Source organism: Triturus cristatus, chromosome 7 (genome assembly GCF_964204655.1).
Source record: "Triturus cristatus chromosome 7, aTriCri1.1, whole genome shotgun sequence".
NCBI lineage: Eukaryota > Metazoa > Chordata > Amphibia > Caudata > Salamandridae > Triturus > Triturus cristatus.
In genome coordinates, this window is record NC_140590.1 from 1,703,385,707 (window position 1) to 1,703,402,669 (window position 16,963).

The window sequence follows — 16,963 nt, forward strand, 5'->3', positions numbered from 1 at the left end:
GAAAGGAATCGGATGCCTGAAGATCTCTATTTGGGTGGTAGGGGGTGATGAGTGATTGAAGAATGACCGGACCCTTCCTCCAGAAGGCCTTGTGGGAAAGACACATAGCCTTAAACTGGATCCTTTGCTTAATCGGTAACCAGTGCAGGCTTTCTATTGCTTGTTTAGCAGATTTCCAACGCGGAATCTGGAGAAGTCTGCGAGCCGCGCAATTCTGTATTACCTGCAGTCTATTAATGGTATACTGAGGTGCTCCCAAATAAAGTGCATTACCATAGTCCAAGCGGGAAAGTATCAGTGCTTGCACCATAACTGGCGCAGATAAGGCTGATATACACAAACCAGGTGTGGTACCAATCAATCAATCAATCAATCAGTGACACTTATAGAGCGCGCTACATACCCGTAGGGTCTCAAGGCGCTGGGGGGGGGGGGTGCCGCTACTGCTCGAACAGCCAGGTCTTCAGCTTCTTCCTGAAGGAGAGGTGGTCTTGGGTTAGGCGCAGGTCGGTCGGGAGGGAGTTCCAGGTCTTGGCGGCCAGGTAGGAGAAGGACCTTCCTCCTGTAGTCGCTCTTCGGATGCGGGGGACGGCGGCGAGGGCGTGGTTGGCTGATCGGAGGTGGCGTTTGGGAGCGTAGAAGTTGATCCGGCTGTTGAGGTAGCTCGGGCCTTGGTCGTGTAGGGCTTTGTGTGCGTGGGTGAGGAGGCGGAAGGTGATTCTTTTGTTGACGGGGAGCCAGTGAAGGTCTCTCAGGTGTCCGGTGATGTGGCTGGTTCGTGGGATGTCGAGGATGAGTCTGGCCGAGGCGTTCTGGATCCGCTGGAGTCTCTTCTGGAGCTTGGCGGTGGTACCGGCGTAGAGGGCGTTGCCGTAGTCCAGTCGGCTGGTGACGAGGGCCTGGGTGACGGTCTTCCTGGTCTCGGTGGGGATCCACCGGAAGATCTTCCGTAGCATGCGTAGGATGTTGAAGCACGCCGAGGAGACGTTGTTGACTTGCCTGGTCATGGAGAGGGAGGAGTCCAGGATGAAGCCCAGGTTGCGTGCATGGTCTGTTGGTTTGGGTGCGGTGCCCAGGGCTGGAGGCCACCAGGAGTCGTCCCAGGCGGAGGGGGAAGAACCCAGGATGAGGACCTCCGTCTTGTCAGAGTTCAGTTTCAGGCGGCTGGTCGTCATCCACTCGGCTACCTCTTTCATCCCTTCATGCAGGTTGGCTCTGGCGGAGGCGGGGTCGTTGGTCAGGGAGAGGATCAGCTGGGTGTCGTCGGCGTAGGAGATAATGCTGAGGTTGTGTTTGCGTACGATGGCCGCGAGGGGGCTCATGTAGACGTTGAAGAGGGTGGGGCTCAGAGATGATCCTTGAGGGACGCCGCAGATGACTTCGGAGGCTTCTGATTTGTATGGTGGTAGGCGGACTCTCTGTGTCCTTCCGTCAAGGAAGGAGATGATCCATTCCAGCGCCTTGTCCTGGATTCCGATGTTACTGAGGCGCTGTACTAGGGTGCGGTGGCAGACCGTGTCGAATGCCGCGGAGAGGTCTAGGAGGATGAGGGCCGCTGTTTCTCCATTGTCCATCAGGGCTCGGATGTCATCGGTGGCGGCGATGAGGGCGGTCTCGGTGCTGTGATTGGCTCGGAAGCCGGACTGTGAGGGGTCGAGGGATCCGTTCGTCTCGAGGAAGGCGGCCATCTGCTTGTTGACGGTCTTCTCGATGACTTTGGCTGGAAACGGGAGGAGCGAGATGGGGCGGTAGTTCTTGAGTTCGGTGGGGTCCGCTGTTGGTTTCTTGAGTAAGGCGCTGAGTTCGGCGTGTTTCCAGCTCTCAGGGAAGGTGGCGGTGCTGAATGATGTGTTGATGATGTCTCGCAGGTGGGGTGCGATGACAGCGTCGGCCTTGTTGAAAACGTGGTGAGGGCAGGGGTCGGTCGGTGATCCGGAGTGGATGGAGTTCATCGTGCGGATGGTGTCTTCGGTGCTGATCGGGGTCCAGGCGTGGAGGGTGGTGGTGGGGGGTGATTGTTCGGTCATGGTGTGCGTTGGTTGGTTGTTGAAGCTGTTGTGTATGTCCGTGATCTTGTTGTGGAAGTATGAAGCGAGGGAGTTGCAGAGGTCTTGTGATGGGGTGATGTCGTTGTTTCCTGCGCTGGGGTTGGAGAGCTCTTTCACGATGTTGAAGAGTTCCTTGCAGTTGTGTGCGTTGTTGTCCAACCGTTCCTTGAATGCTGTTTTCTTGGCGGCGCGGATAAGCTGGTGGTGCTTCCGGGTGGCAAGCTTGAAGGAGGTCCTGTTGTCCGGTGTAGGTTCCCTTCTCCAGACTTTCTCGAGGGCTCGGCAGTTCTTCTTGGAGCTCTTGAGTTCGTCGGTGAACCATGGGGCTTTCTTGCTTCCGGGTCTGCTGGGCGGGGTCCTCAGCGGGGCGAGCTCGTCCGCGCAGATGCTGATCCACTTCGTGAGGTTGACGGCGGCCTGGCTGGGGTTCGCTGAGCTGGCAGGAGGGTGCTGGCTCAGGGAGGTGGCGAGCTGGTCTGCTGTGATCTTGTTCCAGCTTCTGCGGGCGGCCTGTTGCTGGTGGTGGTGGGTCGTCGTTCTCTTGAAGGTGAAGTGGATGCAGCTGTGGTCCGTCCATTGGAGCTCTGTGGCGTGGCTGAAGTCGATGTCTGTGCTGGAAGAGAAGACTGCGTCGAGAGTGTGTCCGGCGAGGTGGGTGGGGGTGGACACCAGTTGCTTGAGTCCCAGGTTGGCGAGGTTGTCCAGCAGGGTGCTGGTGTTGCGGTCGTTGTTCTTCTCCAGGTGGAAGTTGAGGTCCCCCAGGAGGATGTAGTCAGCGGAGGGGAGGGCATGCGGGCTGACGAAGTCGGCGATGTCCTCGCTGAATTGCGTGCGTGGTCCAGGGGGTCGGTAGATCAGGGTGCCTCTGAGGGTGGTGTTCGGGTTGGTGTGGATCTGGAAATGCAGGTGTTCGGCAGTGGTCAGGGTGTTCTCGGTGCTGGTCGTGAGACGGATGGTGTTCTTGTGGATGATGGCGATGCCTCCTCCCATCTGGTTGGCGTTGCGGTCCCTCCGGACGATCTTGTAGCCCTCTGGGATAGCGATGGCGATGTCGGGAGCTGATGAGGCGTTCATCCAGGTCTCTGTGAGGAAGGCAACGTCAGGGGCTGTGGCGTCTAGGAGGTTCCAGAGTTCGATGGCGTGTCTGTGGACGGAGCGGGTGTTGAGCAGGATGCACTTGAGGTGGGTGCTGCTGCTGTTCGACTTGGCGGGGGCTGGTGTGCGGCAGGTCCGGATGCAGGTGAATTTGCAGGCGTGGCAGCTGAAAGGTCCGTGGGTGCGTCGTGGTGTGGCTTGATGGCATTCTGGGAGTCGGCCAGAGTTGAGAGCGATGAGGGTGGCGGCGGAGTACGTCAGGCGGGTCGGTCGGCGGCATCGGGGGCCAGGGGTCCTGGCGCTGGTCGCGATCCGGTCGCGGACGGGCGCAGACGGGCTTACCTTTGGCGCGCCTTCGGCGCACAATCGGCGCGCCCGCTGCGCGTGACCGCTGCGCGTTCGCACGGTCGCCATATAAAGGCGAAGTGCGCGGGTGGGCGGAGCAGCTGGGAGGCGGGAGCGGGGCGGGAACAGAATGAAAAAAGGGGCGGGGCTTGCGGTGGTGGCGGGAAGCGGGGAGCGGGGAGGGAAGGCGGCGATGTAGGCGGGCTAACAGGAAGGACACAAGCTGGACAGATAAACAGGCAAATATACTTTATTAAGCACAAGTGGCGAACAAAACAAGGAAAAAAGAAACTCAAACACGGGCAGGGAATACAGATGACAAGCACAAATGGCGAGAGAAACAAAGGCAAAACAAACGGCAACGGAGTCAGCCGGCGGCGAGGCAGGCAGCGCGGCAGGGACAAGGCTGAGGGGCACACGCAGCAGCTGGTGGCCGTGCGGCGCGGGGGTGTCCCACAAGTGGGACATTACTAATTTTGTCCGTCTGAGGAAAGTTGTGAAGTCAAAAAGGGTAGCGTAATACCTTCAGATGGAAGCTGTTGAAACATGAGCAGAGTGGGAGAACAATGTGGCAATGAAAATTCCTACATTAAAAATGACAGCACCGAGAAAGGGACTGAGGAGGATCACAGTAACTTCTTGATCAGGTTGAGACAGTTTAAAAGGGCGTGGTTTAACCAATGAATATGTTTATTATTCGCTGTTTCAAGTTATTTCTCCACAAACCTCAGGTATCAGCAGCCCAATTTCCAAAGCATGGACGACGGTGATTCTGTGGCATCCAGGAGCGATAGCCATGCCTGACTTCGCAAACCAAATCCGAGATTTGTCGAAGTTTTTTTTGCATCGGGGGAAAGATGTATTATATATTGAATTCTGTAAGACTATACTAATGTATCTATGTAATTGCTCACAGCTGCTCTGTATTGTACTGCCTTCATATTACATGTAACTTTTTCCATGTGGAATTTCCGTTTCCTGTCCCCCCTCTCCCTTGTAGTGTTGGTGTGCTCCGAACCTTCTGCCCTGGGGATTCCAAATGACAGTTTGTCTGCTCCTGAGGGGGTGCTGATGCCATGAGGTGTTTGCTTGGGCTCTCTCTTACGTTAAACCGCAAATTTAGATATGACCAGTGCAGTATCTTTGGTTATTATAGAAACCCATACCATGAGAATAAGAAATAGTTGAAGGACTCTGTAGCTCAGATAGGAAATGCAGTAGGATTTGACTGATTTCCTTATCTTTTTTGTGTTTTCCAGTGAAGTTCCGAATAGTTGCTCTGAAAGAAGATTTTGTCCCCTCGTATGAGAAGGTAAGTGCCGCAGTCTGGCCAAGTGACAAATTGCAATTATTGGCATTGGAGCACGTGACCCTCGCAGGCTTCAGCCAGACTATGACCCCTGTAAACTTTCTAATCGTCACTGCTTGGGGTAACCAGCTGAGTTCATATGGTATGAATGTATGACAAATCAAATCAAATCAAATTTATTTATTATGTTTTGGCTCTCAAAGAGGGCCACATAAACATGTACAAACAAAACAACACAGTCATCAGAAATACAAAAATTATAAAAACATAGTATTCAAACCGTAATAGGTACACTGCAAACCAACAGTCCCACATGGCCAGGCCGACACAATCTTCCAGAGAATTTAATAAATAGCTAAAAATCCTTTAAAAAAGTTAAAAACATAAGCACAAAACATTTCATTTGGTGGGCAATAAAGTGCATGAAGAAAATCTTGTAAAGTGACAATGCTAAGGCGAAGACAAATTACTTTAAGCCATCTCTTGCGCAAGCTTCGTAACATAGGACAAATCAAAAGTACATGCATACAGTCCTGATTATTTAATTTACATAGATTGCACAACGGTGAAGTGCCATGCCATTTAGACAACAACACGTTAAGAGGGATTAAGTCATAACGTAATAAAAACCAAAACCTACGAATCCCATGTGGCAGGTTCCACTGGGCATACGGTTGGGGCTGTTTCAACCTATAGGAGGAGACCAGCAGCTCCACATTCCTTTTATCTCCAACTGTTTTTTTGTCGGATTGAAAACAGTACTCCCACGAGGCCTCCCTGAGGACCTGCTTTAACTGCGTGGGAGAATAGGAGAAAAGAGCGCTTTCATCCAATCTAAGGATTTTCACAGCCCTTCTAAAATTGGTAACAAGTTTAGAGAACTCCTTAAAATTGCCCAAAAGTTCATTTTTGAGTAAAACTCGCAGGGTTCCTTCTCTCGCTCTGGCTAAGTTGGCTACCCACCTTATTAAGGCGCACAGCCCCTGAACCCAGGCACTCCTGAGTCCGAAATCCAGCCTACAAGCAGCCAGTGAACAGGCATTATTAAAATTCGAGAGGGATCTTAGGAGTTTTCCCTCAGTCTTATGGCAAAAGTCCCAATATTTTATCTCAATTATTTCTATACCGTACAAGATGGTTGCGGGGATTTTAGCTCTAAATACTTCTAGAAGACTAGAGAAATGTCTTTTCCCCGTTGCCAGGTATAGGGACTTTAACCCATTACCTTGGGCAAGAGCTTTGCAGGAGCAATGCTCTATATGAGAATTCTCGCTCATATTGGCTGAGAATATTTTCCCTAAAAACGTATAACAAGTTACGACCTCCAATCTAAGCCCTCCGATGGCCCAACCAAAATTTGTAGAGCGACATTTCTTCCTACCGGCAATACACATCACTTTACTTTTATTAATATTGATCTTCATATAATGCTCCCCAGCAAAGTCCTGAAGAGCCTGAAGCCTATTAGCCAGACCCACGGGAGTTAAATCGAGCAATAACACATCATCGGCATACATCAGACAGGCTATTGGCACCCCTCCTAGCAACGGTGCAATCCCCTCACTACGGGACACAGCTGCCGGGAGGTCAGTTGTGTATAGGGAGAACAACAGGGGCGCCAATAAGCAGCCCTGTTTAAGGCCATTCTGAGATGGTATTTTAGCCGACAGCCCCCTTTCACCCCCCATTAAGACCCTGCACCAGGTCTCAGTGTGCAGAGCCCGTACCAATTCCAGTAGGGGAGTAGGGACACCCATCCCCATCAATTTTCTCCACAGCGTACCCCGATCCACTTTATCGAACGCTGTGGAGAAGTCAATGAAAGCGGCGTATACAACACCCCCTCTAACCTGGACATATTTATCAGTAATAACCTGAAGGGCTGTTAGGTTGTCCAGAGTGCCATGTTCCCTACGGAAGCCAGTCTGTTCCAACGGCAAAATGTTGCGCTCCTCGACCCAATCAGAAAGAGATCTCAGGAGGCATTTCGCAAAGACCTTTCCGATGGAGTCGAGGAGCGCAATCATGCGATAGTTACTGGGACTGTCCCTTACTCCCTTTTTGAAAATAGGGACCAGAATGCTTCCCCTCCACGATGCAGGGACACATTTAGAAAGATGGCATGCCCTAAACAGGGGGTACAAGATTTTACTCCAGGTTGAAGGGTCTTGTTTTAGGACCGTCATCGGAAGCTCATCCGGTCCCATAGCCCCAGAGGATCTCATATTTTTTATAGCCAACTCGATTTCCTTCTCAGAGGGAGAGAAGACCGAGTCCTCATGGGCGACATGCATGAAGTTATCCACACCTATGGTCCCAATCCCTGCATATAATTCTCGGATGTGAGAGGACCATAGATCTTCTGATATAGCTATGGGAATAGGGGAGTGGCGAGTACCACATCCTTTCCCAATTATTGCCCAAAAATCTTTAATGTTGCCATAAGCAGCAGATTCCCTTAATTTAATCCATACTTCATCCTCCCTGTCCCTTTTAATTTTTAGCTTGAGTCTGCTTCTCTTTCTTTTTAACCTAGCGATATCTTTCCCACGTTCCAATACCCTTTCGACGTACTGTGCCCGGATTAGTTTGTTTAATTCCCTATTCAGATTACGGAGAGTGAGAGAAACTACCTCTCCTTTTTTCCTAAGGGGAACAGTTTTTTTAGCATTCAATAAAATCTTTGCCATGAATTCCTCAAAACAAACTATTTCATTTCCGTTCCACTCTTCTAATTCCCTAAGGGTATCGGTCAGTAACTCCTGGACCCCATTAATGGCAGCATTATTCCAGAAGCATCTTCCAGATGTCGAATGGAAGGTAGCCTCCCTGCCATTTAGCGACCAGGATGCCGTATTCATAGAGTTTAATGAAATTAATAGTGACAATATACTATGGTCGCTCAGCGTCGTGGGTATAATCTTTAAGTCAAGAATCTGGGGAAACAGACTATAGCTGGCGATAGCATAGTCCAAAATTGATGACCCAAAGGGGGATTTATGGGTATGACTTGCGGGGGCGTCGGATGGAAATCTACCATTTAAGATAATGCCATCCCCGATCACTAATTCTTTTAACAAAATCTTCCCCCTTTTATTTGTCTTTAAGTTTTCAGGGAAGAGCGTCTGGGGGATGCAGTATGCTTCCTCCTTAGCTTTATCCCTGAAGAGATTTAGACTAGCGTTTGAAACTTTACAATTCAAGTCACCGATAAGCAAAGTTACAGGAAAAGGAGGCAAATTTTTTATCTTATCCATATACTGGAGAACCCGCTGCAAATTATCATTAAAACATTCCTCAGGCGGAATATACACATTAAAAATTACCATGGAATATTTTATATTGTCATGGAACATATTTTCTAATGTTATTGTGTGGAAGAGTCTACTGGGATCAATATAATGTGAAAATCTCCATTGGAACTTATTTGACAGTAAACAGGCGAGCCCCCCCCTAGCATGCCCTTTCTTAGAGGACGCAGCCGGAACTTCCAAAACATAAAAATCTTTTAAAGGCGTTAACCTATCTATGCACCATGTTTCCTGAATGCACAGTATATCCGCCTCCAGAGTGGATAAAAAAGTCATTTTCTCCGGGCTGCTATGGAATCCGGCCGCATTCCAGGAAATTATATTTAAGGCTGGGTTAAAGATGGTGGAACAATTTGGGGTTATCCTTATTTTTTGTTGAGAGTGCACTATGTAGCCAATTCCACCGGTTATTATCATCATTGAGTATAGAATTCTCAATTAGTGGAAGAGGCTTCACGTGCGATACTATACGTTTTCCCCTGGATACCCAAATTTTCAGGTCTCTCAGAGGAGGAGAGGTTACCCCGTTTTGTTCACCACCCCTCAACCCCTGCTTATCGAGATAATTTGGCTTGCCTGGGGTAGAGATAGGTAGTATATCAATACCTAAGCGTTGAAAATTTTCGGCCTGTTCTAGTATCAGATTTGTTATAATGGGGGAGTAAAATTTCACCCGAGTACTCAAAACCCGACTACTACCCAACAAAGTTACCAGTTCAATGTCTCTAGACTGAATGTGATAGAGACATTCAATCTCACTAAAACACTTGAGAAGCCAGGCTCTATTTAATAAGAGGTCAGTATCAAATAATGGGACAAAATCTAATACACGCACATCCACAGGAGCCTTTGACGTACTTACAGGCCGGGCCGGAGGGCGAGTCATTTCAGAGTCAATTGTTACCACAAAGGGGGGGGCCAAAGGGTTTAAAAACCCAGATAAATTAGGAGTTGGACCTCCACAAGCACTCCGAAAAGGAGAGCCTGGGAGAGAGCCCCCAATTAGTGGTAAATCCTCCGGGGGAGGCCGGCTGCCTTGTTCAATTTCCTCCTCCACCAAAGCTGAAGAGGATAAATTCACACCAATGTCCACTTTTAAAGCAGTAGAAAAGGATTCCCCATTCCTTATTTCATTCTCCCTTGTCTCTGTGCTTTTTTGGAAAATGATCCTCCGTTGCTTCTTCTTTCTATACTTTCGAGTGGGTTTCCTCTTACTAGCTTTGGTACTTTTTTGTTTACCATATGTTCTCTTTTCTTTGTTGACCTCGGATTTATCGGCCAAGAAGTCTTTTCCGCCATCCGAGACAAAGATTGGAAATAGTTCCTGAACCGGTTTGGGTCCTGGTAAAACTTCATCCTCCTCCTCTATCTCCAGGACTAGATTCTTGATACAGTTAGAGGCTGCAGTATAAGGCAACTCCTTATGAGGGACCATAGAAGACTCTTCATTATTCCTAGTTAATTCGCTTCTAATGGCTTTAAATTTCCTCTCAGATGCAGCTTGTTCAGACTTGGGGGGAGCGACCTTACTCGCATCCGGCACTTTCTGCAGCAATACCTTTAAAATCTGGGTAACTGATTCAAGGATACAGTCCGAGCTGCCAACAAATTTCCCTAGAAGCAGCAAGATTGAAGCAAGGAGTTGTTCAAGCGCGATCATGGACTCAGAGATCGGCTTTTCTCGTGCTTCTGCAGTACGGATATTATCCAGGAGATTGAGGTCGGGGCTCTTGGAAGAGTTTAACAAGTCAGAAATCTCATGACTATTTAGCAACGGGGTGCTACTATACAACATTAACCCTGATGGGGTGGCTCCCCCCTGAACTTTAAATTGCTCCAGGGATTCCACTTTTGCCGGGCTTACGTAGCGTCCCCAAAGTTCCAAATCAATGGATAGTGCAGACAGGTCATCCCCCGGCCTGTCATTCATTAAGAACTGAGGGGTCGATGGTATGTGCACTGGGTCACTTATATTCATCAACTTCCCATCTGTAGAGTCCCGCACGGGAGACCCTTCTGCCAAAATTTGTGGGGCCCCCTGCTGGACCTGGGGAGATCGAGGCACAGAGGTAGTTGGTACATATGCTTCCAAGACTTTAGTATCAGGATTATGTAGAGTTGCACATTTAGGCTCTTTTATACCAGATGGGATCCAAAGTTCAGATAACAAACATTGTCTTTTTAAAGGTGGGATGGTTACAGCCTTGTCTCTTGTATGGAAGGTAGTTAAAGTCTGGGCAGGATTTTCTCCCACTACCCTTCCTGAACGTAAAGTTTTAGACATTTTCCACAGTAATTGGTAAGAAATGTAACGATATAAAATGAATAAAATCAGGAGTTGAGTCAGTCACTGGCACAGCAGGAAGGGTGCAGTATAGCTATCACAATGTTTGCATCACATTTCCCTACTACTCTAATGGGCACGAATGCAAACAAATACTTACAGTGAAAAGAAAGATAAATATGGAAAATAAGGGACCGGGCCCAGCCCGGCCTACCTCGGTCACTGAGGGCCACAGAGGGCCCGCCCTTTGCCCGGGCTTAGCCCGGCGCCGCCCGCGCGCGTCCCGCGATGCGGAGGGAGCCTCCTTCTCTTAAGCGCCTCCGTGCGCGAAGATTAAATTAAGCTGGTGAGCGCTATGCCCTCTGGGAGCTGTAGTCTCCCCCTGCGATGGCCGTGCGATGGCAGGTAGCGGCAGCAGGGGAGACACACAGCGTCAGGGACCCAAGGGCAAGATATCAGGTAGGAGAAAATGCTTGTGATTCCTTCGATATCAGGACAGCGTCTGAGTATTCACCCGCTCCACCGAGGGAGCCTCCTTCTCTTAAGCGCCTCCGTGCGCGAAGATTCAATTCAGCTGGTGAGCGCTATGCCCTCTGGGAGCTGTAGTCTCCCCCTGCGATGGCCGTGCGATGGCAGGTAGCGGCAGCAGGGGAGACACACAGCGTCAGGGACCCAAGGGCAAGATATCAGGTAGGAGAAAATGCTTGTGATTCCTTCGATATCAGGACAGCGTCTGAGTATTCACCCGCTCCACCGAGGGAGCCTCCTTCTCTTAAGCGCCTCCGTGCGCGAAGATTCAATTCAGCTGGTGAGCGCTATGCCCTCTGGGAGCTGTAGTCTCCCCCTGCGATGGCCGTGCGATGGCAGGTAGCGGCAGCAGGGGAGACACACAGCGTCAGGGACCCAAGGGCAAGATATCAGGTAGGAGAAAATGCTTGTGATTCCTTCGATATCAGGACAGCGTCTGAGTATTCACCCGCTCCACCGAGGGAGCCTCCTTCTCTTAAGCGCCTCCGTGCGCGAAGATTCAATTCAGCTGGTGAGCGCTATGCCCTCTGGGAGCTGTAGTCTCCCCCTGCGATGGCCGTGCGATGGCAGGTAGCGGCAGCAGGGGAGACACACAGCGTCAGGGACCCAAGGGCAAGATATCAGGTAGGAGAAAATGCTTGTGATTCCTTCGATATCAGGACAGCGTCTGAGTATGACAGTACAATGTGTACTAATACCGCGCATGCCATAACAAGGCGGGTATCACTACGCAAATGCCATTACAATGAACTACCATTACAACGCAAACTTTAACCACGCATATGCCTTTATCATGCATGCCATTACAATGCAAATCATGTGTGGTAAAGGCATACATGTGGTAAAAATGTTTATGATAGGTAAAAATAAATATATAGTTGCGTGTGTATATATGTATGTTTATATACACTCACATTTGTATATGTATACATATATATATATTTTTATAAATTTATTTTTTAACCCCCATACCCCCTTAAACCCTAAAACGACCCTTCCCACCCAAAAAACGAAACCCATCCTAAACCCTAAAATCACCCTTCCCACCCAAAAATCCCCATACCCCCTTAAACCCTAAAATGACCCTTCTCACCCAAAAACCCAAACCCACCCTGAACCATAACATACAGGCGCACTTCTATTTCTCCAACCCAGCTGTATTCACATCCCGGTTCGAGAAAAGCCACAAGCCACACAGCAGTGTTTGAGCGGCAGAGCAGGATGCTCAGACCAATCCTGGTGCTGCTCTCCCAGTTATTCTTTAACTTAGGAATGTTATTGATTACCTGAGGCTGACATGACTTACAAAGCTGTCTATACACCAGGTTTAAAAAGAGTAGGAATTGGTCACAGTACAGCAAATCTTTATTAAGATATGGGACTGCCCAAGTTAATGTTCCATTGTAAACAGTGCAGGAGCTGTGAATCTAGACGTGCAGTGGCCTCAGGTGCAGGCGCAGCTAGGCATGATGGGAGCTCACTATGTGAGTGACAGATTGAGTAAATTGATTGTTTTGTAAAAAAAAAATCCAATTCACTGATGTTTTATGTTCTTCTTTTACTTCACAAAGACAGTCACATGTATAGAAATCCAAAACACTGCAGCCGACACGTGTTTCGTCCCCCTGGACTTTTTCAAGGCTGCAAAAGCATATTACATAGGCATTATACATGTTGTTAAGATAGTGAGAGGATACCCACATGGGTATCTATCAAAAACCCTCACATTGTGATAAAGCCAACAGCATACTAGTGGAAATTTGTGAAGGGCAAAGGAACTGATGAGGCTCCACATTTAAGAAATGTAAACTTTGTGAGTGAAAATCCAATGCAGACCAAAAGAGTGCAAGGAGAAGGGAAGAAGACAGTACCCGCATGAGAATGATGACACCATATTTTATATTGTATTTTATATAATCTTCTCACGCATATAAATTATGGTGCCATCAGTCTCACGCTGGTACCGTCTTCTTCGCTTCTCTTCAACAAAAGACAGCATCTATCCCCTGCAACAGAGCCTATGGGCCCTACAACAGAACCTATGGTCCACATCTGGTGTGTTTCTCTTTTTCTGTGTACTTTATTTCATAGAAAAATTCAAACATTTAGATTGAAATGAAGAGACTTAATGGAATTATAATTCAGTTATTCGTTTGACTATTGTTTCAAAATGTTTGACAACAGTGCCACCAAGTGGTGAGATAGGAAAACTGGGCAATTAAAAAAATATTGAGCAAGAAAGACACAGTGGGCGTATCCACTCAATGCGTTTTATTGTAGTTGTACAGACTACAGCACTTCTTTTCATGTACTACAATGTTATTCGCAAACCTACAGATGGGGACCACTGTCCCCGCTCTACCTATCTATTTTGTGGGTAAATCTCCTCCAATGTCTAGGTGTAAATTAGGCATGGGTGAAATTTAAATGATGCTGGCGTAAATCGCATAATGTTGGGAAGTTTCACGTTAGGTGGCGTGAGCGGCTGTTGTTCGTGCCATCTTTGTTTTAATGCATCTTCATGGCAAAAATTGATGCAATGACGCAGTTCGCACTAAAATACAGCACAAAATGACAGATTTGCATTTTGATCAATTATGCATAATTTCGCAAAATGTTGCTGTAATTTTACAACATATGCAAATTTCAAACACCATTAACTTTTAATTAAATTTACCAAATATTAATTGAAAATAAAATGCTAGTGAGGGTGGGATTTCTGTATTTTCTTACAATACACCGTTCTAAATCATGTCATTATTTAATATTTATTTTTCAGAGTTAATGTGCTAAAATATTTTTGATTAGTCTAGTTTAAAAATAATTTTTGTACTTTTTTTATATTAATATTTTACAATAAAATAGGTGCTTTTTTAAATTAATAAACTTAAATACTTTTCCATAAGGAGTTCTCTGGTCCAGTGGCAGAGATCTCCACAACATGTGAAAAGTTATTAGTAGCACCATTACGATACTTAACTCAGTTTTAAATAACTCCACCCCCTGAACTGAAAGGTGGATACATGTAAGTCTACACTTAAGTGCCAATCTACACTTGGAAATGGTGAAGAGCAGGAACGTGTACACTTACACCAAGGTGTAATTGTAAATATACACTTCTATATTTACCTTTGTGAATAGGTTCGATTGTGCTTGGGGAAAGTGCCCTTACTCACACAGAAGGGAGTCAGTAGCTGAGGTTGCTGCCCCACTGCTCCATGCAGTAAGCCGTGGTGGTCAGAACAGAACGTTAATGACATTTAAATAGACCCGTGGATGAAGAGGTCTGACCGAAAGTGGCTGTGTATGTGTATGCATCTTGAAAGATCTTTTTAGGGAGAGCGAAAGGCTTTGGTAAAGCCAAAACAGAAATATGGGACAAAGAGAGGAAACAGGAGGGAAAGGACAGGTTGCAGGATGATGAGGAGAAAGGGAGTTCAAGATAAGGAAGGAGAGCCGGGCACTGGGTGTAGTGGAAGGGCTGGTGGTGAGAAGATGACTGATGGTCAAACAAGAAATGGCAAAGACTATAGGTATGGCATTGGCTGTAAGCAAACAATCTTCTTTACTTGGATATTCTTGTGCAAAACATTGTGCTTAATCAAATATCTTGCTTAGACTTGGTAGCCACATCAAAGGATTGTCTGGCTTTATTTAAGATGAGTTTTAAGTGGAGCTGCACACCTTTTATTGTTGCATGAACAAGGGCCAGAGGGGCTGCTGTGGAAGGCATAGAGTAGCTGTCCAGAACTTCCTGCAAAGCTGGGACCAGGCAATGCTTGTCCCACCTCACTGGGGCAGAGGCAGTAGCTTATGTAGGGGTGTTGAAGTGTTGGGTGGCTGTCGGGCTTAGCTGCACCTCATTGGGGAAGAGCGAGCAGCAGCTCACAGAGGGACTGCAGAACAGGGACAATATGCAATGTGGCTTTGCGTGCCTTCGTAAATCTGACTCAGAACCGTGCTTCATGCATGTTCCACTTTGCCTGGTGCAAATGTGACACAAGGCTCGCAGAAATCTACCCCCAAGTGTGTGTGGTGCTAGCTATCCTTAAATTGGAAATAAGGCTCAGCTCTTCCCCAACACAATCTAGTGCAGCAATGTTCATTGGGCTGTTTCTTTTGTAAATCTGGCCCCTAGTCTCACCTACAATATTTCCTGAGTAAACCACTACTGAAAAGAGCACATCCTACAGAAACCAATATAGAAAAGTAAGGAGTCCCGGAGCCTCCAATCCCTTGCAATCCCAAGTATTTTCTCCCTTGTAGATTCACTACACAATTATGAACTTCTTATCTGCAGCACCAGTGCTTAATTTCTAAACAAATAATTTCCAGGGCCCTGACTTGGAGGCCACTGCAGCTTGTACCACCCATCGCCCCTGTAATCACTGCCAAAACAGCTTCTACCATCTCACCCCTTGCAAGTGCCACAGTCATATTATTCCAGGTCCCCAAAGCTAAATGAATGGCTGGGAAGGCAGGTATTAGTAATTTGTAATATAAATTGTAATCATAATAACCATTTTGCTGCTCATCTCTAAATGTGATGAACAGCGCCACCATGTGGCAGATTGTCATAAATGCGGTGTTTACAATTACGTGCCGGTGCAGAGCACCGGAAACCACCGGCTCAAATTAAGCACTAGCACTTGTCCACCCTTCTAGTGCACCGATGGACTCATTTTAATATGCAGGAGCCATTGGTTATGCTGTAGTCATTGCCTGCCTATGCACTCCTGAAATGTGTAACTTTAAATGCAGAATCACCTCCCAAAGTTTCCCACTTAAGGTAGTTGTCGATGCCCCTTCGAATCCACCCCGAAATGGAAGTTGTTGGGATCTGTCCCTTGCAAAACAGCTCAGGTATCTGGACAGAACTGGTATTATTATTTTTTAACAACTTAATTTTACAAATTGTACAGGTAGTTCGCAGTACTGTGCTAAATCTTGAATATTTCATCGCATGACTTTAATTGTGACTACAATATATTCTGTTGTGTTCTTTTGCCGAGCAACATTGAAAAAATATACAAATATTGAAACTGAAAAACTATGTTTATCATTTCCCAGCAACAGATCATTTATTTTTCACAGGAATAAATTACATTAAAAAAATCCACCCTTCTTAAAACGAGCTCATATTTAGAATTGTGAATAAAATCTGTGAAACCCTCAAAAACTAATTTATGACTATGCATTCTATTAGAAACCTTAATGTGCTCAAGGTGAAGAAATGTCCCAGTCTAATCCTAAAAAAGAAAGCAACAGATTTGTTTTACGTAACCTTCCGCCAATATAGTCCCATGAGAAAACCATTACTTAACAAATAGTTTTGTGAATGGCACCTCAAATATTCAAGTGTCTGGTTTACAATACAAATATCATCCAAGGAGGAGGCCCTTTAGGTAGTTTGAGCAGAGTTGAGAAGGGCCCTCGGCCCCCCCCCAGGCCCTCTGATTTCATCCGGCCAGGCACTAGCTGAGGGCACCCCACCCCTTGGATGATGTTGCTGAAGGAGCATGAAATTAAATGCCAGAGTATCTGATGTTTGAACTAATACTTATTTTCCTTTTTTTTCTTTCTTTCTTTCTTTCTTTCTTTCTTTCTTGCTTTCTTTCTTTCTTTCTATCTTTCTTTCTTTCTTTCTTTCTTTCATTTTTCTTCCATTTAAGTTCTTAATTTATTCTAATTTTTTCCTCCTCCCACCTTATCGCTCTTCTGCCTTTCCTTTCTTGCTTCATATTACACACCCTCACCAGGAAAATAAAGTACTCCTCGTCCATCCACAGAAAGGACACTGTGGGGCATATTTACAAGTGAATGGCAAAGCGTGGTGTTAAGCAAAAATTGCTAACTTCGGCTCCGGCATGCTGAAAACTAAGGGATGTGCCATATTTACAATGATTTGTGCAACCCTGCATTTCCCCTAGTGATGGTGTTACATTAAATTAAGCTGCCTAGTGCCAACGCAGGCATCCTTGCACCATAGTACAAGGGTGTGTTGAGGGAATGATTGCTCCTGTGCAGGAAGGTGTCCCTTCCT

At 47.0% G+C, this 16,963-nt stretch overlaps 1 protein-coding gene across 1 annotated transcript in view; it reads left to right on the forward strand.

Annotated features, from left to right (window-relative positions):
- Nucleotides 1-16,963, forward strand: part of LOC146812815 (alpha-2-macroglobulin-like protein 1) — an 820,867-nt gene that overhangs the window by 120,385 nt on the left and 683,519 nt on the right. Inside the window, exon 4 of the mRNA XM_085615206.1 lies at nt 4,748-4,800. Within this exon, the coding sequence (XP_085471332.1) occupies nt 4,748-4,800 (53 nt within the window). The remainder of the gene's footprint in view (nt 1-4,747; nt 4,801-16,963) is intronic.